The sequence below is a fragment of the Antedon mediterranea genome, chromosome 2, assembly GCF_964355755.1.
Source record: "Antedon mediterranea chromosome 2, ecAntMedi1.1, whole genome shotgun sequence".
NCBI lineage: Eukaryota > Metazoa > Echinodermata > Crinoidea > Comatulida > Antedonidae > Antedon > Antedon mediterranea.
The window spans coordinates 22,793,308-22,820,593 of NC_092671.1; the positions used below are offsets into that span (position 1 = coordinate 22,793,308).

The window sequence follows — 27,286 nt, forward strand, 5'->3', positions numbered from 1 at the left end:
TGCTGGTTTTTATAGCGGGCTGCTTAAATTATTGAAATCCATTTCACATTTAATACCGTTTTTAGACGAAAACAATTATCGCAATAGGCATAGGCCTATATAGTATGTAATTTGACATAAAATGCAGTTTGTGACATTAAATTAAATCGAAAAAAAAATATATATACTAGTAATAAAATAAATATAAATAATATAAATAATATTAAATATAATCCCTCAAGAAAATTGTAATTCTTAAATTATTATTATTCACTCACATTTACTTAGTAATTATTTATTAATGAATTAATATAATTACAGTAAATAATTGATGGCAAGGATCTTGCACCACAATTCTGTTATTCTAAGATCATTTACATAAAACATAATACACAACATAAATGAAATAAAAGTTAAAAAAAAAAACATCATTTCCTATCAATTTATTGTTTTTCATCAGCATAAAGCGATAAGTATGTTTAACATGTTTGTTATACATTTACATGTCTTTTTTAATTATTCGGTTATTACCACCAGTACATATGAATTGCAAATCAATCTCGTGAAGATTGCAAGCATGACATTGACACTCTGTCTATTTGGTAATAAATATCACCATTGGGATATGAAATTGTTTTTTTTTCTCGTAGGAATTACAAATAATTTAAGTAAATCGCTTTTGTTTTAAGCTCATATTATAATTAACATCATTTGTGATGTTGTCAACAGCAATGTCGATGCATTCAAAAAGGGGGATATTAGTGAACAACTAACAACATCAAACGACACAATACATTTATTCGAAGTGTCAACATTTTGGATTTACTTCACAAATGAGAACGAATCAGTCGCCACATATTGTGTAGGTAATACTGGAAGAAGTAATACACACAAAAATGTTGCAAGATTATAATTAAAAGTAAAAAAAATTAAAACCAATTTGGGAGGACAAGGTTTGTGCATCTTAGGTAAGCCATACATTCTAGCCGGTTGTGATACATTTTCTTATATATTACTTGATAAATTTTCCCTTAATTTTTTAATTGTCTCAAGAGTCTTTGTAAATGTTCTCTCTGGTGGTCAGTCTGTCTAATTAGAGCTTGTCAAGAAGGTATTTACCATCTATTGTTCGTAATTTGTACCAATTGATTTGACATAAAGAACTTTATACACAATTTCAAGTTTCTGTTCTGAGATAATATGAGTATAACTGTCACATTAATCTGATTTAAAACATGATGTGGTCGTTCTTTGGATGTGAATTCACATTTAATATTTTCAGTTTCTTAAACAATGGTTCTGAGCTTGAATACGTATGTAGGCCTACAGAGATGTAGTAAGGCCAGAGTTAAAGGTAAATCATTATAGTCACATTTGGAAATAAATTGCATTAGGTCAAATGAAATGAAATACTGCCCTTCTTTTCCATGGAGTTTGCAAAGATGGAGGTGGAACAATTTTCCAGGAGAAAAAAGAACTTTATTTACAAGCATGCTAAATACATTATCATCTCACCAGAGTGTTTTTCTCTCAATTTTCCAACGCAATTAATATGAGAGTTCTTTTTGGATAAGCTACATTTTATAGTAGGAAAAAGAAATTTACCAAATAGTGTGGGCCTACAAAAATGCTGAATACTGCCCTTCTTTCCCATAGAGTTTGGAAAGACGCAGGTGGGAAAATTTTCCAGGAGGAAAATCATTTTATTTACAAAATAGTGTGGGCCTACAAGCATGATGAATACATTATCACCTCACTAGAGTTTCCTCTCAATTTTCCAACGCCATTAATGTGAGAGTTCTTTTTTTTTCAGCTACATTTTTCAGAAAGAAAGAGAACCTTATTTATAGTGTGGGCCTACAAACATGCTAAATGCATTATCATCTCAATTGAGAATTTGTTCTTCTCTCAATTTTCCAATGACATTAATGTGAGAGTTCATTCTGCATCTGCTACTGTGAGACAAGATTTCAAACCTGAAAATCTACAGCAAACGTCCTCTGCAGTCCACAGATCCACAATAACAATATAGTGTCTTGTTTGCTACACTGCCAACTTCATATCCATAATCCCAAGTAAGTTCAGTTCCTGCTCGTATGTTTCTATGAAACAAAACACAACATATTTAATGGATTTGAAATTTGTCATTTTGAAACTTGAAAAAAAAAAATGGCACTAAACTTGTTTTAACCCAGCAACTTAATTTCAACTGGCCATATGCTGATGTCACAACATCCGATAGCAAACATTCTTACATTAATTCATATCTAAAATTCAACAGCTAAGGTTTAAGGCCCATTCACACTAGGACGATAAAATAGAAGATAAATATGCATTTTTCCTACATAAAACAAAGCAAAAAGTTTCATAAAAAAACTATAGGATAGCCATCTATGCTGCCATTTTTGAAAATAATGTTTTCACACATCCAATCAAATGATAATTAGTTAGAGAATTTTTTGATTTTATTAAATATGACATCATTTGATTTGAATTTAAAAATATCATTTTCAGCGTAAGTGGTTATACTATTTTCTAGAAACTTTCAAATTTCTTTTGTTTCATGTAAGAAAAATGTATGTTTATCCAGTGTGTCGCAACCTTAAATCATAAGGGTCACTTTTCATTCTGAAGAGCTGTATAAATGAAATCACCACCCGAAAGGGGACAAATTGCCAACTTTTCTAGATCAGGATAGGAAGCGTTTTCGAGATATAAGGGGTCAAAGTTCAAAATTGACCAATTGTCAAAGTCATTTTCCAGCAATATCATCTGTTACACTGAATATAAATGTATATCTTGGGAACAATTTGCTCATATTTTTAATTCTCTCCGACCTGCCGTTACTTAGATATAGCGAAAAGAGGTCAAAGGTCAAAATTGCTAAAAATGGGTTTTTCGGTCAATTTTACAAAGAAAGTTCTGTTAGAGCTAATATAAATATATACATTGTGAAAAATTTGACACCAAAATTATCTCACTATACGTCCAGTATTTCCAGAGATATACCATGTTTTATAAAAAAAATAACGTATTTTTGAACTTTTTCATCAAAAACGCGCGCAAATTGTTCAATTCGACGTGCTCGTATGACGTGATTTTAAGTCGAAATTGTTTAAAAGTTGATAAAATTACTAAAAAAAAAGGCTAGAAAAACATAAATCACGCGAAGAAAATATGTTTTTAACGCTACATGCGCACCGCGCACGTAAACATTTGCGGGCACGTGGGAATTTTTGACATGCTCAAAATGTCATGATCAGCGTAGAAAGTTGATTAGAAATTAATTTTGCGCATTTTAAAACTTTAAATGCGCGTGCGCGCGTAACTTCTTGTAAAACATGCCATTTTTAATCCACAAAAAGTTTCCTCTTGATATGACTTAAACTTTCACAAAGTGTCAATTAAAAATCACTTTTAGTTTTTAATCTATGATCAATCATAAAGAATCATAAAATCGCGCGTAAGTCACCTTAAGCAACTCTGACGTCTTTCAAAAATAGGAGGTGACCAACTTCAGGTAAATGTCCACATGTTGTCAAAGTTATGAAATGTTATGTTTACACATTTTAGAGAAACGCGCTGCACAAAAATAGCGAGAAAGAAAGAAGAATAATACAGGAAAAAAAAATATTGATCCCATACAATAACAAGGAGTTATCCGCCAAGTGCGGATAACTAACTAGACATGAAACTCGTCACTTTGACGAGTTAGTTATTCGCACGACAAACGTCACGTGCACGTCATACGTTGGAATATTGCACAGAGAAAAAGATTATGGCATTATGACCTGAACTGAAGAATATGATATTTTGTTAGTGCTGAATTCTGTCAATTTTGTGTCATATAGTATATACAGTATAATATGTATACATACATACAGTGTAAAATAAGTGAAATTATGGGACCTCCCATTTATTGCAATTTTTAACATGTTGACGGTTTTAAAATGAAACGCTAAGGTAGCAATTTCGGGAGGAAATTATCTCAGCAACAACATATTAACGTGTAGAAGAAATTTGAATACGTGAAATATTGATGCGTGCTCTTTTAAATGTAATGAACTATTACGCAAAAAAAGAAAATATGACTTTTTTATTTAACTGGCCATATGATGACGTCACATCATTAGATTGGCAAAATTTTCACATGAAAAAACATAAATCACGCGAAAAAATAATGTTTTTAATGCTACGTGCAAGTAAAAATGTGCGCACGCATGGGAATTTTTTACATGCTCAAAATGACATGAAACGCGTAGAAAGTTGATTAGAAATTGATTTTTCGCATTGTAAAATTTTAAACGCGCGTGCGCGCGTAACTTCGTGTAAAACATGCCATTTTTAGTGCACAAAAAGTTAGCGCACGATATAAATTAGACTTTTGCTAAGTTTCAATTTAAATCGTTATATGGTTTTCGATCTATGTTAAATACGCGAAATTCATAAAAACGCGCGTAAGTCATGTTGCGCAACTCTGACGTCATTCAATTATAGGAAACCACAACCTCACGTGATTGCCCATATGTTGACAAAGTTATAAAATGTTAACTTTACACGTTTTAGAGATACGCTCTGCACAAAAATGACAGAAAGAAAGAAGAACTAGATTTGAACTCGTCACTTTGACGAGTTCGGGTTATCCGCGCATACGCAACATGCACATACTTTAAAGTATATGAACCTCGACAATTATTATGCCATCCTTTGACATGAAATAAATATGTTTACAGTGCTGAATTGTACCTATTTTGTAGCATACATCATATTACAGTATTTACAGAATACACTGTATATGTTATATACAGTGTAGCATAGACGGAATTACGAGACCCATCATTTAAATCCAATTACTAAAACGATGACATCATCAAATTGACATATAAAATAACAATTTTAGAAGATAATTATCTAATTAATTACATTAAAACAAATTTGAAGAATTTTGGGCACGTAAAAGTGAGATGCGGTCTCGTTTAAACGCAATGAACTTTTAAGCAAGAGGTGAAAATACGACTTTTTTTATTCAATTGGCCATATGATGACGTCACAACATCTGATTGGCAAAATGTTCACATGATTTCGTATCTACAATCCAATAGCTCCCAGAAAACGCTTTAATCATGATTATCACTTTTTATTCTGACGAGATATAACAGATTAAAATTTACTGTAAAGATGAAAAAATTGACCCACGTTATTTACATTTTTAGACATGATGACGTCATAAAAATTAAAATATTTTTAACTCCTGCGAAAGATAGTTGATTGACGTAGACAATATTGAAATCTCGGGGAGAAATGGAATACGTATAAGCGAGATGCGCTCTGTTGAATGTGATGAGAAATAACGAAAGAGACAAAAATCCTATATTTTACATTCGTGTGGCCATACGATGATGTCATAACATCCGAGAGGTAAACATTCTGCATGAATTCATATCTACAATTTATCTTCTTGCATAATAAGTTAAAATTGGGGGTCACCTTCGATCCTGAAGAGCTATAATAGATTAAAAATAGGCATAATTTTGACAATATTTTGTAACTTTTTCAACTAAAACGCGCGCAAATGGTATAAATCAACGTGTTCGTATGACGTCATTTAATTTCAAATGATGTCAATCTTTTTTAAAATGACTAGGAAAGGTTGGAAAATCATAATTCAAGAGAAAAAAACATGATTTTCATGCTCCGTGCGCACCATACGCGTAAATTTGTTCGCGCGCGCAGGAATTTTTGACATGCTCAAAATGTCATGATCAGCGTAGAAAGTTGATTAGAAATTAATTTTGCACATTTTGAAACTTTAAATGCGCGTGCGCGCGTAACTTCTTGTGAAACATGCCATTTTTAATCCATAGAAAGTTTGCCCTTTATATGACTTAAATTTTCACCAAGTGTCAATACAAAGTGACTTTTGGTTTATACTCTATGACCAATCATTGAAATTCATAAAATCGAGCGTAACTTACGCTACGCGACTCTAACGTCATATAACAAAGTTTCCTGCACATCTACAGCTACAGGTCAATCTTATGACAAAGTTATACAATCTTATGTTGACATGGATGAGAGATATGCGTGCAACAAAATTCCGGGAAAGAAAGAAGAACAAAGAAGATGAAAAAAAGAAAGATATTTACAATAACAAGGGTTATCCGCAACTACTAAGTTGCGGATAACCAAAAAAAAAAAAAAGATGATGAAACAGGACAGTTACAAGGAGTTATCCGCCATAGTGCGGATAACTAACTAGACATGTAACTCGTCACTTTGACGAGTTTGGTTATCCGCCGCGCAAGTGGTGCAACATTAACATTAAGGGGATAGGTTGAGGACAAAAGTAAGTGTTCACGTTGGAATTATGACCTGAACTGAAGAATATGATATGTTGTTATTGCTGAATTTTATATATAGTATACACAGTATAATCTCTATCCATATCACATACAGTGTAGAATAGGTGAAATTACGGTACCCACTATTTATTGCAATTTTTAACATGTTGACGGTTTTAAAATGAAACGCGAAGGTAGCAATTCCGGAAGTAAATTATCTCAGCAACAACGTATTAGCGTGTAGAAGAAATTTGAACACGTAAAATATTGATGCGCGCTCTTTTAAATGTAATGAATTATGACGCAAAAGATGAAAATACGACCTTTTTTTTATTTAACTGGCCATATGATGACGTCACAACATCCGATTGGCAACATTTTTACATGATTTCGTATCTACAATCCAATAGCTTCCAGAAAACGTTTTAATCGTGATTATCACATTTTATTCTTACGAGCTATAACAGATTAAAATTTACTCTGAAGATGAAATTAATGCCACACGTAATTTAAATTTTTAGGCATGATGACGTCATAAAAATAAAATTATTTTTAACTCATGCGAAAGATGGTTGATTGACCTAGACAATATCACAATCGGGGTGAAAATGGAAAACGGATAAGTGGAGATGCGCTCTATTAAATGTGATGAGCTATGACGAAAGATACAAAAATCCTAAATTTTATATTTGCGTGGCCATACGATGACGTCACAATGTCCGGTTAGCTATATTAATACCTGATCCGATATCTGCAACTCATCAACTTCCAGAATATATCATCCACAAAAAGTTAGAAATTACGACTGTTTAAAAAAAGGCATATTTTTAACAAATTTGTTAACCTTTTCATCAAAAACGCGCGCAAATTGTCCAATTCGACGTGCTCGTATGACGTAACTTTAAGTCGAAATTGTTTAAAAGTTGGTAAAATTACTAGAAGAGACTGGAAAAACATAAATCACGCGAAAAAATAATGTTTTTAATGCTACGTGCGCACCGCACACGTAAACATTTGCGCACGCGTGGGAATTTTTGACATGCTTAAAACGACATGAAACGCGTAGAAAGTTGATTAGAAATTAGTTTTGCGTATTTTGAAATTTTAAATTCGCGTGCACGCGTAACTTTGTGTAAAACACGCAATTTTTTTTCAACGGAAAGTTAGCGCATGATATAAATTAAACTTTTGAAAAGTTTCAATTTGAAATCTCATTTGGTTTTCGACCGATGTTAAATACGAGAAAATCGTTAAATCGTGCGTAAGTCACGTTGCGCAATTGTAAACATCATGAAAAGCTTCGCTTGACGACGTTACATAAATGTCAAAATGTTAACATAGTTAACAAAATGTTATGTTTGCAAGTTTTAGAGAAAAGCGTTACACAAAAATCATACAGAAAGAAAGAAGATGAAAACTAGACATGTAACTCGTCACTTTGACGAGTTTGGTTATCCGCCGCGCAAGTGGTGCAACATTAACATTAAGGGGATAGGTTGAGGACAAAAGGAAGTGTTCACGTTGGCATTATGACCTGAACTGAAGAATATGATATGTTGTTATTGCTGAATTTTATTATTTAAATTCATATATAGTATACACAGTATAATCTGTATCCATATCACATACAGTGTAGAATAGGTGAAATTACGGGACCCGCTATTTAATGCAATTTTTAACATGTTGACGGTTTTAAAATGAAACGCGAAGGTAGCAATTCCGAAAGGAAATTATCTCAGCAACAACGTATTAGCGTGTAGAAGAAATTTGAATACGTGAAATATTGATGCGCGCTCTTTTAAATGTAATGAATTATGACGCAAAAGATGAAAATACGACCTTTTTTATATAACTGGCCATATGATGACGTCACAACATCCGATTGGCAACATTTTTACATAATTTCGTATCTACAATCCAATAGCTTCCAGAAAAAGTTTTAATCGTGATTATCACATTTTATTCTTATGAGCTATAACAGATTAAAATTTACTGTAAAGATGAAATTGATGCCACACGTGATTTAAATTTTTAGGCATGATGACGTCAAAAAAATTAAAATATTTTTAACTCCTGCGAAAGATACTTGATTGACCTAGACAATATCAAAATCTGGGTGAAAATGGAAAACGGATAAGTGGAGATGCGCCCTATTCAATGTGATGAGCTATGACGAAAGGTACAAAAATCCTAAATTTTATATTCGCGTGGCCATACGATGACGTCACAATGTCCGGTTAGCCATATTAATAACTGATCCGATATCTACAACTCATCTACTTCCAGAATATGCCATCCACAAAAAGTTGACCGTCTAGTTTAGAAATTACGACTGTTTAAAAAAAGGCATATTTTAAACAAATTTTTTAACCTTTTCTTAAAAAACGCGCGCAAATTGTCCAATTCGACGTGCTCGTATGACGTATCTTTAAGTCGAAATTGTTTAAACTTTGGTAAAATTACTAGAAAAGGCTGGAAAAATATAAATCACGCGAAAAAAATACGTTTTCAATGCTACGTGCGCACCGCACACGTAAAAATGTGCGCACGCGTGGGAATTTTTGACATGCTTAAAACGACATGAATCGCGTAGAAAGTTGATTATAAATTAATTTTGCGCATTTTGAAATTTTAAATGCGCGTGCGCGCGTAACTTTGTGTAAAACACGCAATTTTTTTTCAACAGAAAGTTAGCGCATAATATAAATTAAACTTTTGCAAAGTTTCAAGTTGAAATGTTATTTGGTTGTCGAGCTATGTTAAATACGACAAAATCGTTAAATCGCGCGTAAGTCACGTTGCGCAATTGTAAACATCATGAAAAGCTTCGCTGCACATCTTCATGTGCATGACGATATGTTGAGAAAGTTACAAAATGTTATGTTTGCAAGTTTTAGAGAAAAGCGATCCACAAAAATCATACAGAAAGAAAGAAGACAAACTAGACATGTAACTCGTCACTTTGACGAGTTTGGTTATCCGCCGCGCAAGTGGTGCAACATTAACATTAAGGGGATAGGTTGAGGACAAAAGGAAGTGTTCACGTTGGCATTATGACCTGAACTGAAGAATATGATATGTTGTTATTGCTGAATTTTATTATTTAAATTCATATATAGTATACACAGTATAATCTGTATCCATATCACATACAGTGACATACATAGAATAGGCGAAATTACGGGACCCGTTATTTATTGCAATTTTTAACATGTTGACGGTTTTAAAATGAAACGCGAAGGTAGCAATTCCGAAAGGAAATTATCTCAGCAACAACGTATTAGCGTGTAGAAGAAATTTGAATACGTGAAATATTGATGCGCGCTCGTTTAAATGTAATGAATTATGACGCAAAAGATGAAAATACGACCTTTTTTATTTTACTGGCCATATGATGACGTCACAACATCCGATTGGCAACATTTTTACATAATTTCGTATCTACAATCCAATAGCTTCCAGAAAAAATTTTAATCGTGATTATCACATTTTATTCTTACGAGCTATAACAGATTAAAATTTACTGTAAAGATGAAATTATTGCCACACGTGATTTCAATTTTTAGGCATGATGACGTCATAAAAATTAAAATATTTTTAATTCATGCGAAAGATAGTTGATTGACCTAGACAATATCAAAATCGGGGTGAAAATGGAAAACGGATAAGTGGAGATGCGCTCTATTCAATGTGATGAGCTATGACGAAAGATACAAAAATCCTAAATTTTATATTCGCGTGGCCATACGATGACGTCACAATGTCCGGTTGGCCATATTAATACCTGACCCGATATCTACAACTCATCTACTTCCAGAATATGCCATCCACAAAAAGTTGACCGTCTAGTTTAGAAATTACGACTGTTTAAAAAAAGGCATATTTTAAACGAATTTTTTAACCTTTTCATAAAAAACGCGCGCAAATTGTCCAATTCGACGTGCTTGTATGACGTCTCTTTAAGTCGAAATTGTTTAAAATTTGGTAAAATTACTTGCAAAGGCTGGAAAAACAGAAATCACGTGAAAAAAATACGTTTTCAATGCTACGTGCGCACCGCACACGTAAAAATATGCGCACGCGTGGGAATTTTTGACATGCTTAAAACGACATGAAACGCGTAGAAAGTTGATTATAAATTAATTTTGCGCATTTTGAAATTTTAAATGCGCGTGCGCGCGTAACTTTGTGTAAAACACGCAATTTTTTTCCAACAGAAAGTTAGCGCATGATATAAATTAAACTTTTGCAAAGTTTCACTTTAAAATGTTGTTTCGTTTTTGACATATGTTAAATACGAGAAAATCGTTAAATCACGCGTACGTCACGTTGCGCAATTGTAAACATCATGAAAAGCTTCGCTTGACGACGTTACATAAATGTCAAAATGTTAACATAGTTAACAAAATGTTATGTTTGCAAGTTTTAGAGAAAAACGTGCCACAAAAATCATACAGAAAGAAAGAAGAACTAGACATGTAACTCGTCACTTTGACGAGTTTGGTTATCCGCCGCGCAAGTGGTGCAACATTAACATTAAGGGGATAGGTTGAGGACAAAAGGAAGTGTTCACGTTGGCATTATGACCTGAACTGAAGAATATGATATGTTGTTATTGCTGAATTTTATTATTTAAATTCATATATAGTATACACAGTATAATCTGTATCCATATCACATACAGTGAAGAATAGGTGAAATTACGGGACCCGCTATTTATTGCAATTTTTAACATGTTGACGGTTTTAAAATGAAACGCGAAGGTAGCAATTCCGAAAGGAAATTATCTCAGCAACAACGTATTAGCGTGTAGAAGAAATTTGAATACGTGAAATATTGATGCGCGCTCTTTTAAATGTAATGAATTATGACGCAAAAGATGAAAATACGACCTTTTTTATTTAACTGGCCATATGATGACGTCACAACATCCGATTGGCAACATTTTTACATAATTTCGTATCTACAATCCAATAGCTTCCAGAAAAAGTTTTAATCGTGATTATCACATTTTGTTCTTACGAGCTATAACAGATTAAAATTTACTGTAAAGATGAAATTAATGCCACGCGTGATTTAAATTTTTAGGCACGATGACGTCAAAAAAATTAAAATATTTTTAACTCATGCGAAAGATAGTTGATTGACCTAGACAATATCAAAATCGGGGTGAAAATGGAAAACGGATAAGTGGAGATGCGCTCTATTCAATGTGATGAGCTATGACGAAAGATACAAAAATCCTAAATTTTATATTCGCGTGGCCATACAATGACGTCACAATGTCCGGTTAGCCATATTAATACCTGATCCAATATCTACAACTCATCTATTTCCAGAATATGCCATCCACAAAAAGTTGACCGTCTAGTTTAGAAATTACGACTGTTTAAAAAAAGGCATATTTTAAACGAATTTTTTAACCTTTTCATAAAAAACGCGCGCAAATTGTCCAATTCGACGTGCTCGTATGACGTATCTTTAAGTCGAAATTGTTTAAAATTTGGTAAAATTACTAGAAAAGGCTGGAAAAACATAAATTACGCGAAAAAAATACGTTTTCAATGCTACGTGCGCACCGCACACGTAAAAATGTGCGCACGCGTGGGAATTTTTGACATGCTTAAAACGACATGAAACGCGTAGAAAGTTGATTATAAATTAATTTTGCGCATTTTGAAATTTTATATGCGCGTGCGCGCGTAACTTTGTGTAAAACACGCAATTTTTTTTCAACAGAAAGTTAGCGCATGATATAAATTAAACTTTTGCAAAGTTTCAAGTTGAAATGTTATTTGGTTGTCGAGCTATGTTAAATACGACAAAATCGTTAAATCACGCGTAAGTCACGTTGCGCAATTTTAAACATCATGAAAAGCTTCGCTGCACATCTTCATGTGCACGACGATATGTTGAGAAAGTTACAAAATGTTATGTTTGCAAGTTTTCGAGAAAAGCGTTCCACAAAAATCATACAGAAAGAAAGAAGAGAACTAGACATGTAACTCGTCAATTTGACGAGTTTGGTTATCCGCCGCGCAAGTGGTGCAACATAAACATTAAGAGGATAGGTTGAGGACAAAAGGAAGTGTTCACGTTGGCATTATGACCTGAACTGAAGAATATGATATGTTGTTATTGCTGAATTTTATTATTTAAATTCATATATAGTATACACAGTATCTGTATCCATATCACATACAGTGTAGAATAGGTGAAATTACGGGACCCGCTATTTATTGCAATTTTTAACATGTTGACGGTTTTAAAATGAAACGCGAAGGTAGCAATTCCGAAAGGAAATTATCTCAGCAACAACGTATTAGCGTGTAGAAGAAATTTGAATACGTGAAATATTGATGCGCACTCTTTTAAATGTAATGAATTATGACGCAAAAGATGAAAATACGACCTTTTTTGTTTAACTAGCCATATGATGACGTCACAACATCCGATTGGCAACATTTTTACATAATTTCGTATCTACAATCCAATAGCTTCCAGAAAAAGTTTTAATCGTGATTATCACATTTTATTCTTACGAGCTATAACAGATTAAAATTTACTGTAAAGATGAAATTAATGCCACACGTGATTTAAATTTTTAGGCATGATGACGTCAAAAAAATTAAAATATTTTTAACTCATGCGAAAGATACTTGATTTACCTAGACAATATCAAAATCGGGGTGAAAATGGAAAACGGATAAGTGGAGATGCGCTCTATTCAATGTGATGAGCTATGACGAAAGATACAAAAATCCTAAATTTTATATTCGTGTGGCCATACGATGACGTCACAATGTCCAGTTAGCCATATTACTACCTGATTCGATATCTACAACTCATCTACTTCCAGAATATGCCATCCACAAAAAGTTGACCGTCTAGTTTAGAAATTACGACTGTTTAAAAAAAGGCATATTTTAAACGAATTTTTTAACCTTTTCATAAAAAACGCGCGCCAATTGTCCAATTCGACGTGCTCGTATGACGTATCTTTAAGTCGAAATTGTTTAAAATTTGGTAAAATTACTTGAAAAAGCTGGAACAACATAAATCACGCGAAAAAAATACGTTTTCAATGCTACGTGCGCACCGCACACGTAAAAATGTGCGCACGCGTGGGAATTTTTGACATGCTTAAAACGACATGAAACGCGTAGAAAGTTGATTATAAATTAATTTTGCGCATTTTGAAATTTTATATGCGCGTGCGCGCGTAACTTTGTGTAAAACACGCAATTTTTTTTCAACAGAAAGTTAGCGCATGATATAAATTAAACTTTTGCAAAGTTTCAAGTTGAAATGTTATTTGGTTGTCGAGCTATGTTAAATACGACAAAATCGTTAAATCGCGCGTAGGTCACGTTGCGCAATTGTATATATCATGAAAAGCTTCGCTGCACATCTTCATGTGCATGACGATATGTTGAGAAAGTTACAAAATGTTATGTTTGCAAGTTTTCGAGAAAAGCGTTCCACAAAAATCATACAGAAAGAAAGAAGAGAAATAACTAGACATGTAACTCGTCACTTTGACGAGTTAGTTATCCGCACTACAAACGCCACGTGCACGTCATACGTTAGAATATTGCACACAGAAAAAAATTATGGCATTATGACCTGATCTGAAGAATATGATATGTTGTTAGTGCTGAATTCTGTCAATTTTGTGTCATATAGTATATACATGAAAACAGTATAATCTGTATACATGTTACATACAGTGTAGAAGAGGTGAAATTACGGGACCCGCCATTTATTCAAATTTGTAACATGGCGACGGTATCAAGATGAAACACTAAGATAGCAATTTCGGAAGGAAATTATCTCAGCAACAACATATTAACGTGTAGAAGAAATTTGAATACGTTTAATATTGATGCGCGCTCTTTTAAATATAATGAACTATGACGAAAAATATGAAAATACGACATTTTTTATTCAACTGGCCATATGATGACGTCACAAGATCCGATTGGGAAAATGTTTACATAAATTCGCATCTACAATCCAATAGCTTCCAGAAAACGTTTTAATCATGATTATCACGTTTTATTCTGACGAGCTATAACAGATTGAAATTTACTGTAAGGACGAAAATAAGTGACCCACGTTATTACATTTTTAGACATGATGACGTCATAAATTTTAAAATATTTTTAACTCATACGAAAGATAGTTGATTGACCTAGATAATATGAAAATCGGGGTAAAAATGGAAAACAGATAATTGGAGATGCGCTCTATTAAATGTCATGCGCTATGATGAAAGATACAAAAATCCTATATTTTATATTCGCGTGGGCATACGGTGACGTCACAATGTCCGGTTAGCCATATTAATGCATGATTTAAAATCTACAACTCATCAACTTTCAGAATATGCAATAAAAATAACTTTCACCGTTTAGTTTAGGAACTATAACTGTTTAAAAAAGGGCATAATTTTGACAAATTTTGACGACTTTTTGAACTTTTTCATCAAAAATGCACGTAAATTATCCAATTCGACGTGCCCGTATGACGTAATTTTAAGTCGAAATTGTTCAAAAGTTGGTAAAATTACTAGAAAAGGCTGGAAAAACATAAATCACGTGAAAAAAATGGTTTTCAACGCTACGTGCGTACCGCACGCGTAAAAAAATGCGCGTACGTGGGAATTTTTTACATGCTCAAAATGACATGAAACGCGTAGAAAGTTGATTAGAAATTGATTCTTCGCATTTTAAAATTTTAAACGCGCGTGCGCGCGTAACTTCCTGTGAAACATGCCATTTTTTTTTCACATTCTGTTAGCGCAAGATATCAATTAAACTTTCGTTAAGTTTCAATTTAAACTGCTATATGGTTTTCAATCTATGTTAAAAATGCGAAATTCGTAAAAACGCGCGTAAGTCATGTTGCGCAACTCTGACGTCATTCAAAAATAGGAGGTGCACAACTTCACCTGAATGCCCTCATGCTGACAAAGTTATAACATGTTATGTTTACACGTTTTTGAGATACGCGAGACACAAAAATAGAGGAGAAAGAAAGAAAAAAAAAAAAAAGTAACAGGACAGTTACAAGGAGTTATCCGCTGAATGCGGATAACTAAAAAGTTGATGTTGATGATGATTTCGTACAATCACAAGAGGTTATCCTGCAACTTCGTTGCGGATAACCAAATAAAAAGTTGATGTTGATGATGATTTCGTACAATCACAAGAGGTTATCCTGCAACTTCGTTGCGGATAACCAAAAATAAAAAGTTGATGTTGATTTCGTACAATCACAAGAGGTTATCAGCAACTTCGTTGCGGATAACCAATAAAAAGTTGATGTTGATGATTTCGTACAATCACAAGAGGTTATCCTGCAACTTCGTTGCGGATAACCAACTAGAATTTAATTCGTCACTTTGACGAATTATAGGTGATCATTTTTATCATTTTAATGAAATTAAAACTTTTTAAACATGCACGTACGTTAACATACGATCGTAAAAAGTTGATGTATGCCATCCTATGACATGATGCATACGCTTATAGTGCTGAGTTGTGCATGCCATATACAATATGTACAGTATATACTGTATATCTATATACAGTGTAGCATAGGTGAAATTACGGGACACACATCATGTTCTAATTTTTTGGTATGATGGAATTATCAAAATAAACTCAAAGATGACAATTTCGAAAGATAATGAATTGAGCAAATAAATATAAGAATTGCAAGAGAATCTGGCACGTAGAAGCGCTGTGCGCGCTGTTTGAAATTTGTATAACTTTGACGAAAAAGATGAAAAAATTACTTTTTAACTTCATCTGGCCATATGTTAACGTCACAACATATCGATAGGCTTGGTTTTTATATGAATTCATATCTACATTTCATCAGCTTTCATAATAAATTATAATCATCAAGGTAACCTTCAATTCTGAAGAGCTGTAAGATATTCAAATTTACGGCAAAGGTGAAATTACACGACCTACGTTATTCAAGTTTTTACGCGTGATGACGTCATCAAAATGAAAACACTGACAACTTATGATAAAGATAAATAATTAAGCAAGCACACACTGAAATTTGTGCGAAAATCGAGCTCAAATAGCGGAGATGCGCTCTATTGAATGTGATAACCTACACAAAACGGAAAAAAATCCTAATTTTTAAATTCAAGTGGCAATTTGATGACGTAATACCATTTTGTACGTCTAATGTGTATATACATTTATATCTACAACTCAATGGCTTCCCGAATAAGTTAAAAAACTTAGGGGTCATCGTGCATTCTGAAGAATTATTTTCATTTTAAAAATGCCTTATTTTTCATCATTTTCAGCACTTTTATGCAATTAATGTGCGCATTTCGTCACTTTTAACATGCTCGTATAGCGTTATTTTAAGTCGGAACGGACTCAAATTTGGTGAATGTACTAAGGATGGTGAGTAGAATGCGATTTCTACAAAAAATTCGTATTTTTACGCTTTTTAAGAATTGCGCGCGCAAAAACGCATTTTTGAAACACGCAAATAGCCTAATTCATGCTCTAAATAGATCAAAACTTAATTTTGAGCTTTTTAATTTTTTAACGCGCGATCTCACGCGTATGACCCTACGTGCGCGTGCCTTTTATTGGTTAATATATTTACCTTTTACCTGAAGTTTACGTATTGTGAATTTTATTGATATGTGATAAAGAGTTATGGCGATATGATTGATAATGTGAAAAAAAAAAAAAAAAAAAAAATGGCGTATAAATGACGTCATGGTTGAGTGATCACGCTGAAAAGCTTATTAGGATTAAGTTACAGTATTTGAAAGATATTGTGAAAATTTTGTCATCTTCAACATTCAACTTTTTGAGATAATTGTTACACAAAATCTGTACAGAGAGAAATAAAGAATAAAGATTTCATACAATAACAATAGGTGATCATTTAGAATAAAAAAAGATGATGATTTCGTACAATCACAAGAGGTTATCCTGCAACTTCGTTGCGGATAACCAACTAGACATGAAACTCGTCACTTTGACGAGTTAGTTATCCGCACGACAAACGCCACGTGCACGTCATACGTTGGAATATTGCACAAAGAATAAGATTATGGCATTATGACCTGAACTGAAGAATATGATATGTTGTTATTGCTGAATTCTATTATTTTGATTCATATAATTATAGTATACACAGTATAATCTGTATTCATATCACATACAGTGTAGAATAGGTGAAATTACGGGACCCGCTATTTATTGCAATTTTTAACATGTTGACGGTTTTAAATTGAAACTCGAAGGTAGCAATTTTGGAAGGAAATTATCTCAGCAACAACATATCAATGTGTAGAAGAATGTTTTCTTTACAATTGTAAACGTCATGAAAAGCTTCGCTTGACGACGTTACGTAAATGTCAATATGTTGAGATAGTTACCGAAATGTTATGTTTGCAAGTGTTAGAGAAAAGCGTTACACAAAAATCATACAGAAAGAAAGTATGATGATGATGATGATGATTTCGTACAATCACAAGAGGTTATCCTGCAGCGGATAACCAAAAAGAATAAAGATTTCATACAATATACTCTAGTAGTAGCTAGATCAACTTTCGTATGCACTTTGAGGTCCAGAGAATTTGACTTCAGAAATTGGTTTAGGGTGGTCAAACAATCATATTTGGCTTGGTTACACATTTTGAAAATGTGGCGAAAGGTCAAAAGGTCAGGGTGAAAGGTCATAAGACCAAACACCAATTTCTCCTTAAATCTCAACAACCACTGGTCACAGCGAAGTAATTTTGGTCTCAAATTGATCAGAAAGTATACATTTATATTCCGTCTAATGGAACATTTTAGTTAAAAATGACCGGAAAAGCCGTTTCTGACCTTTGACCCACAACCCAGGGCATGTATTTATCTCCGTAACTACTGGTCGTAGACACTTGAATTTGGTTTTAAATTGTTCAAAATATATATTTTGTTATTTGTTACACATTTTGAAAAAATGTTACAAAGGTCAAAGGGTCAGGGTCAAGTGTTATATGAACAAATAAATAAAGGTACTTGTATCTCAGCAACCACAGGTCGCAGCAAGTAAATTTTGGTCTCAAAATGTTCAGAAGGAATGCATTTATATTCCGTCTAATGGGGCATTTTAGTAAAAAATGATCGGAAATGCCATTTCTGACCTTTGATCCACATACCAGGGCATCTTCATATCTCTGTAAGTACTGGTCGTAGAAACTTAAATTTGGTATCAAATTGTTCGAAATATACATATTTACATTCATTGTAATAGAAAATGTGGTTAAAAGATGAACAGAAAATACTATTACTAATGTTTCAAACAAAAAACATATCTCTACACAACTTATCCTTAGACAGTAATGTTATGCAATAACTGATACTTTAAATTGTTTCAATTTCAAGTACTAGTTATTGCTGTCCACGAGAACATTTTGATATAAACGTCAAGCTCAACAGTTCTTTTCATAATGCTAGAAGTAACTTGCCATGTGTATCAGATTAAACGCCCCGGGCATTTATTGTTCAAAAGGGTTTTTAGGGGGAGGGGAGGCAACTTTATTTGGGGTATAATATGGTAATATGTATAATCTAGATGTAAAAAAACAAGGCCAACAGCCATTAAGTCGCGTGCTACAATGCATAGTGATACCGGACCGACAGACAGACCGACAGACAGACAGACAGAGAGACCAACCGACCGACATAGTGAACTATACTGACCGAAATTACTGAACATGTTTAAAAATGTTGAAATGTTTAAAAACATTTATTTTTTTTTAATTTACACGTGCGTAGCCTGTCACTTTCGACGTGCTCGTATAACGTAATTTCGAGTTGAAAAGTAAGTCAAGAAAACAGAAATCGGGCAAAAAGAGTGCGCAATAACATTTAACGCGCAGTGCGCGCGCAAAAATATGCGCACTCATGGCAATTTTGTAAACGCTTAAAATTGCCTGAAATGTACTCTTATTTCATCGAAAATAAATTTTGAAAATGTTAAGCGCGCGTACGCATGCGTTACATGCGCTACGCACGTAATTGTATTGCCATATGATGATTTATGCCCTGAAATTTATGAATACCAAATTTTATTTAATTGTGATTCATGGTTGTGAAGATATGATTACAAACGTGATTTCGTTAAATCGTGCGTAGACCGCGTAATTTTTTATTGCGCACCGTGAAAACATAACCACATTGATTCCTGGCCATAAGGAATATACTGTGAAAAATTGACCTAGCTAGATTAAACTGATATCAAGATAAGGTCAGAAAGCGATAAAACGCATAGTGACCGACAAACAAACAGATAGACCGACAGACAGACAGACCGACAGACAGACAGACAGACAGACCGACCGACCGACCGACATAGTGAACTATAGAGTCGCTTCCACGCGACTAAAAATACAGCACAATTAATTGAATTGAATATTGAAAGCATGCCTTCTGAACATTTTGAGACTAAAATTGACTTGCTGCGACGATTGGTTGCCGAGATACAAGTATCTATTTATATTTGTTCATATATTGACCTTTTGTAACATTTTTAAAAATGTGCAACAAATAACAAAATGTTTATTTCAAACAATTTTTGACCAAATTCAAGTGTCTACGATCAGTAGTTACGGAGATACACATGCCCTGGGGTGTGGGTCAAAGGTCAGAAATGGCATTTCCGGTCATTTTTGACTAAAATGTCCCAAATGAATATAAATGTATACCTTCTGATCAATTTGAGACCAAAATCGCTGTGACCAGTGGTTGTCGAGATTTAAGGACCTATTGGTGTTTAGTTTGATAACCTTTCACCCTGACCTTTTGACCTTTCGCCACATTTTCAAAATGTGTAACCAAGCCAATAATGATTGTTTGACCATCCTAAATCAATTTCTGAAGTCAAATTCTCTGGACCTCAAAGTGCATACGAAAGTTGATCTAGCTACTAGAGTAATAACAATAGGTGATCATTTTATTCTAAATGATCACCTAAAAAGACTAAAGATTTTATACAATAACAATAGGTGATCATTTTATTCTAAATGATCACCTAATTATGCATGAATTGTTGGAGGGTATACATTATTTTATTTATTGAAAAAAAAAAATTTATGATTTTGTTTAATATGAGGATATGGAGGTTTATAAAACATTTATTTCATCGTTAAATTACAGGATGGATAAACTATTTTATAATTTATCGTGATTATAAACTTAGTCTCGCTTCAGGCTTAAGGAGTGGAGTTAAAAGAGACGTGAGTTACAACCCTGGCACTAGGTCAGGATTGAACCCCGGACCTTGAGATTGGAATTCAAGTACGTTAACCACCAAGCTACAGCTCCACTACTTCAGATATGGTATTTGGTTATTTTTTAAATACATATCCGGCTACTGTTTTTAGGCTATACTGTATAAATTGTTATTATTTTACAGATTGTACTTTAAATCAATTAATCGACTTATATAGTAATGTTAAAAATGACACTAGGGCCTACCAATTAAATTTGTATTTAAAAGACATTCTTTTCTAAATGTTCATCTGACATTTTCCTGTATCTTGGTTTACAAAAATGAACTCAGTTATGTAAATGTTTAAGATCTGCATATCAGTTGTAGTTTAGCAATTCACACTTTCTAGAAATTAATTATATTATATTACAATAACATCGTCAAATTCCAGTACATAATTTAAAACAACTGGTTATATATAGAAATCTTTAAAAAAAACATGATTTTGTTATCGCAAAGTATGATCTTGTCCAATTTTTCTTGCCATTTTGGAATGTGATACTTTTCAAGTTTCCCGATTTTGATCAACGTTACCGTTAATATCTTTTAAAATGTTATAAAAAAAAGCTGACGAAAATACTAGAACCAAGTACACTGGTACAGTACGTTATAGTCTTCAGTCTGTATTCTCTAGAGATGTGAAGGGCATCCAACAATGGATAGAAACACTATTCGGCTCAGTGGCGTCTGTGATCAATGAGGAAAATGTAAAGTATGCATGACAGTCTCTTCTGAAGATGTACCAGATATGATTTTTCCTTCCTGTGTAAATTGTATTGACTGGACCTTCTCACCTAACTTTAGGTGATTGTGTCAGAGTTATCCTCCAATATAATTGTTAATTTCCATGTCAATGTCTCTATCGACACAATATTTTGGGTCCTTTCCAGGATCGAGTCCAGAAAATACAAAGAAACTGAAGACCGTAACATGCTGCACCAGTGTTCTTGGTTAAAACATTGGTTAATAGATATTAATGGTAACCTTGATCAAAATGGGGAAAACTTACAACCACCTTCGACCATGCCAAGATACATGGCACATACTTCAAACTGCAATACGAAAACATAGAGATACCCAGCTCTTTCAAACATATGTGGAAGCTCCACCGGTCTCTGAGGCTGTAGTGCAAAATTCCTAGAAAGTGTGAATTGCTGAACTACAGCTAATATTAAAATCTAAAAAATTGACATATTAATGAGTTTGAATAAACTAACTATTTAAAAAAAATCAAGATGAAGGAAAATGTAATTGTCCTGTAATATTACAATACCATAACAGTTTTTCTCATTTGCGTTTGCAAACCAGATGAACATTTATAACCTTAGAATACAAATAAAATAAAAAAATATAATTGGTAATCTAAACATTTGTCATTTCTATGATTACTATAGACAATTGAATGTTTGGAATATGAAGCTGGATATGTTTATTATTATCAATATGTAATAACAATGAAACATCAAAAATATATTTATTACCCTCATATTTATATTTATTGTAATGTAATTGTAATGCAACATTTTGTTAGAAAATGACCGGAAGTAAAGTTATTGACCTTTGACCTAATAAACATGAACTTGATGTATACAATAATCAGCAATTATTTGTGGTAGGTATTAAACAATGGATTTATACATATTATTATCATTTGAATAGCTAATTTCTAATTCACATAATGAACCAGCTTGGCTTGATGTAGATGACTAAGTAACAGAGAATAAAAAAAGTGTAATTAATTTGAATGTAAAGAAAAAAAATCTGTATTTAAATAGTTCTCTTTTCCCGGACCAGGCTCTAGAAGAACAGAAGGAACATAGTTGAAATGGGTTGGTGGTCTTGTTGGCGGCATTACTCAAAATGAGGAAATCGAACTGGATTTCCCATCGAACTCACTCTTTAACGCAAAACACACAAATCCTTCAAGATTTTATCAAAATACATTCATAACAAAATCAACACTTTTTTTAAACATTGTCTTAGTAATAATTTCAAATGAAGTCAAGAAATATATCTTAAACAGAGATGATAAAAAAAGAGTTAAAGCTTTTTGAAGTTTGTGAGCAAAGTCTGGTTGTGGACTCCTTGAAAAAAATAAAACTAAACACATTTAGTAGCTTGAAGGGAACATAAAATGCTGTAAACATCCAAAACCTCTTGGTCACTTCTCAGAACAATCTCACTCTATCTAATCTAAAATGATTCCTTGGCTTGGCGATATAACTACAAAATGGCAGTCAATGTTAGCATTGGACGATTACTTCTTATATCGAAACATCAAAGAAGCAACCCCAAGGAACGTCTAATCAAGCAACTGAACGAAGCAATCAAATTATCATCTACGACCACGTAATAGTGTATAGCAGTTCAATGTATGAGAAACCTATATGAAATTGTTTCAAGAAAAACAACAAGCATTAGGAAATAAAATGGAACGGTACAAAGTTTAAGAATCAACCACTCTCACTCCTTTGACTGTCTTAATGGAAAGAATGGGACGAGGATGCTGACACAATAAATGCATGGTATTGATTAATATTTATAAAATATATAAAAACTAAGTATGTGAATTAGAAATTAGATATTCAAATGATAATAATATGTATAAACCCATTGTTTAATACCTACCACAAATAATTACCGATGCATTCTGAAATAGATAAATGCTTATTGTATACATCAAGTTTATGTTTATAAGGTCAAAGGTCAATAACTTTACTTCCGGTCATTTTCTAACAAAATGTTGCATTACAATAAATATGAATATGTATGGTCTCAGCAATTTGAGACCATTTTTAAATTTCAATGACCAGCCGTTTTTTAGATACAATGCAAGTCAAGGTCAAAGGTCAATAGTGCAGAAAAATAGCATTTCCTATTACATTTCGTCAAAATGTTCCATTACAATGAATATAAATATATACGCTCCGAGTATTTTGATACCAATATCTTGTTGATAGACCAAAGGGATACGGAGATAGGGCCAATTGGGAGCCATTTTGATCTTGGGGCTGTTACCATGGTTACAGGATCGTGAAAATTGGTTACCTAGCATTTTTGGTATCCTACCACCATATTAAAGAAGTGAAATCTCACTTTGGGCATTAAAATCCTACGGAAATACATGAGGACCCTGACTATAAAATGCATACATTATATACGTTTTTAATGGCGGCCATCTTGGATTTCAATATGGCTGCCATATGCTATGATTATAAATTTTACCATTGGACTGATTTATCATAATATTGTAAGATTTATCACACAAATTACGTTCGTACGTGGTTTAAAATAGGAGCTACTATCAGTTTTGAGTAAAAAATGGGGGCCATTTTGAAATCCAAGATGGCGGCCAAAATAGGGTCGGGAAAAATTGGCCCCCTGTTGCAATGAATTCTGCTGGTCCCAAGGATTCCAAAACTGCCAAGAACTCAAATTGAGCATTAAAATCTCACGGAATTACATTAGGTTCCCCACTATTAGCAGGAAATGTATATTTTAGCACTATGGATTTATCCTCAGGATATTGGCAAATACCTATGGATCAGAATGATAAACAGAAACAGCATTTACAACTGGCGACTCGCTGTACAGATTTAAAGTCATGCCAATGGGACTTAAAAATGCACCGTCCACATTCCAACACCTAATAGAATATGTTCTCCATGGTTTGCAATGGAGCAGAGTTTTAGTGTACTTAGACGACATAATTGTTTTTGGTCGCACCTTTGAGCAGAAATTAGCTAACTTAAAAGAAGTTTTCGAGAGAATTAGAACTGCTGGATTAAAGTTACGTCCTAACAAGTGTAATTTTTTCCAAGATCGTGTTACCTTTCTAGGTCATGTCGTTTCGAAAGATGGTGTTGAGCCAGATCCTACTAACCTTGAAAAAGTAAAGAACTGGCCCACTCCCAGAAATGTTACCCAAATTAAAATCGTATGTATGGGTGCATAATATATATTATAAAAGGGGGGGGGGGCGGAACCGGCCCGCCCCCCCCCCCTAAATCCGCCCCTGTATAGTATTAAAAATTGAGTGTAAATGACATTAAGAATTTGACATTACAATGACATACATGTTTCATGTTAGTCTAACATTGTACCTTTTGACATGAAATATTCCCTATGAAAAAATCGTAACTGTAAAGCGTCACGGTAGAGAACCAAAGCGTAAGGTACCGTGATGCTTCAAAGGCCTGGGGAGTACACTGACTTTGACAGTGACAATTTCAACAATATAGTAAATTGCAAATGTTTTACCTTGTTTATTTTTATATTATTTTTAAAACACGAAAACAAATTTGTTACTGGGCCTGTTTCTGCTGGGCAGGAATAATTAGTTATTAACCGATTAATTTTTAATCGATTATTTTTGGGCAGCAGAAACGACGCAAAATGACATAACCGATTATCAATTGCATGTTTCAACAGATTATTGCATGTTTCAACAGATTATTGCATGTTTTAACAGATTATTGCGGAGTAGTTTTTAGCTGCAACACAAATAGAGATTATTGATCACATTTTAACCTTGTGAGTATGGGCAACCCTTACTCACAAAGCATGTCAGTGAATTTGCACGAGCGACGATCAGAAAAACGATGATGTTGATTGATTGAGCAGGACACTCCAGGGGAATAAAATGGAGTCTGCGTTAACTATTGGAGTACACTGCTACATTTCACCAGTCCAGGTTAACGATGTTTTGCATGTCCTTTTTTAGGCCTGTTGGTTTTGGTAGAGATATATAGCTGAGCTAGTAGATCAGTACCAACAGTGAAACGAATTTGCTTGTGGTACTTGTGGTAGTAGTAGATGTTTATTTTACAAATAATCAGCTTTGAATGGAAGAGTTCAATTTTTAAGGTTTAGGCAGCGATAGGATGTAAACAAACCAACTCTAATCGGCCTTCCATAATTTGAACTGCGTTGTGGGTAATGTATGACATGATTTTTAAAAAGCGCTTACCAGATAATTGATTAATGTCGGAGAATAATTTCAGTTGCAACATAAGAATACTTAAGAATAATCAATTATTTTTTCAGCAGAAACAGATCAACTGAGTGGATAAAGAATATATAACAAAATTGTTCCTTTTTGCACCCATCCTTTTCACCATCTATTAATCCTAATAGGGACTTTACAAAACACGGCGGGAAACTGCAGGACAGTGGTCATGATTAATTTAACCTAACAGACATATCGTGAATACACAATCATTGAAACAACTTAATACAATGTATATAAATACATTAACATTAACTTAAACAAAATTGTTTGGGCCTAGCAAAACATTTGATTTGAATTTATTTTACATTTGTGGGCGTTATCACATTTTTGTGGGCGATGGTTGTTTTCACATTTGTGGGTGATGTGTTTTCACATTTGTTGTTGTTTTCACATTTGTGGGTGATGATTTTCACATTTGTGGTCGTATTCACATTTGTAGGCGTTCACATTTGTGGGTTCGACACCCCGCGCCACGAAACAGGAGAGGGAGAAATATACTGCCAGTCGTCGTCTTCGCACAGATGCGTAACTAATGAACTGGCTATGTTGACTGTATATGTTTTTACGCTCTAGCGAACACCGGATATTTGTCATCCTTTGTCATTTACGTAAAGTCCCTAATGTTACATACAAAACACAAATTTGGGTTTATTTAGATTTGAATAAAAAATTTGGACTCATTTTGTGACAAGTTTCTTTTTCGGAAGTAATTCCCCGGGTGCTAACACTAACATACGGTATGTACGTTTGAAATCGGGAGTTTTGTTACGCTGAAATGAAATTGTTGTCATTGGTAGTTATTTAATAAAACAATAAAATATTTTACTTACTGTCCTGCAAAAAATGCTAACCATGGAAAACGCAGATCATGAGTGTCAACAAAAACATTCTGAACAAATAAGTTAGGAACACAGCTATGCTAGAAAAAAAGAGGAAGAATCAATTTAATAATATTTAAAGTTTTGACGCTAAATGCATAGCCAAGTATTCAAGTATTTTGTAAAAATAATACATATATTACTTTAAAACCATTAAACCAGGTCATTACTTGTCTTAAATGTACGTTTTATGGTAAATTATGATAAAAAGTGAGAAACAATGCACTACTTAAGTAGATTGCGGCGAATGACCTCTCGTGGACGGTCTTTAGGCCTAGCCTATAGCTATGCTTAGTTTTGTAGGCCTAGCTGGTAAACATCGCTAACGTACGAACATCGTACGCTAGCTATACACGTTGTATATTTGCTGCATTAATTGTCTATTTTTGAAAGACTCTGTTGATACAAATTGGGGAAAACCCGGTATTTTCGCTGAAGTCTTTTGTTTTGGCCTCACGATCGATCAAAAAGTGGGTGAATTACATAAGAAAAATAAAAATGTCAATCCACACAAAATGCATTTTGGGATTTATAGCGGGCCGCTATAATTATTAGAATCGACTTATTTTTCACATTTTTAACCATTTAAAGACGAAAAAAGTTATCGCACTAGGACAATATAGTATTATTTTTACATTAAATAGTTAGTGATCTTAAAATAGATCTAAAAAACGTAGGGAAGGTGTCTTTAAGGAATGATTGTATTAATCAAGTTTGATAGTTTTATAATTAAATGATAATTTAGAATAAAATGATCACCTATTGTT

At 33.4% G+C, this 27,286-nt stretch overlaps 1 protein-coding gene across 2 annotated transcripts in view; it reads right to left on the reverse strand.

Annotated features, from left to right (window-relative positions):
• Positions 1 to 418: 418 nt before the first annotated feature.
• LOC140040727 (histone-lysine N-methyltransferase SETDB1-like) overlaps positions 419 to 27,286 on the reverse strand; it is a 373,841-nt gene continuing 346,973 nt past the window's right edge. For both annotated transcript variants that reach the window (XM_072086876.1, XM_072086874.1), the window contains 2 exons: positions 26,472 to 26,560; positions 419 to 2,081 (listed from right to left, as the gene is read on the reverse strand). In XM_072086876.1, the coding sequence (XP_071942977.1) occupies positions 1,964 to 2,081; positions 26,472 to 26,560 (207 nt within the window). In that variant the 3' untranslated portion in view covers positions 419 to 1,963. The remainder of the gene's footprint in view (positions 2,082 to 26,471; positions 26,561 to 27,286) is intronic.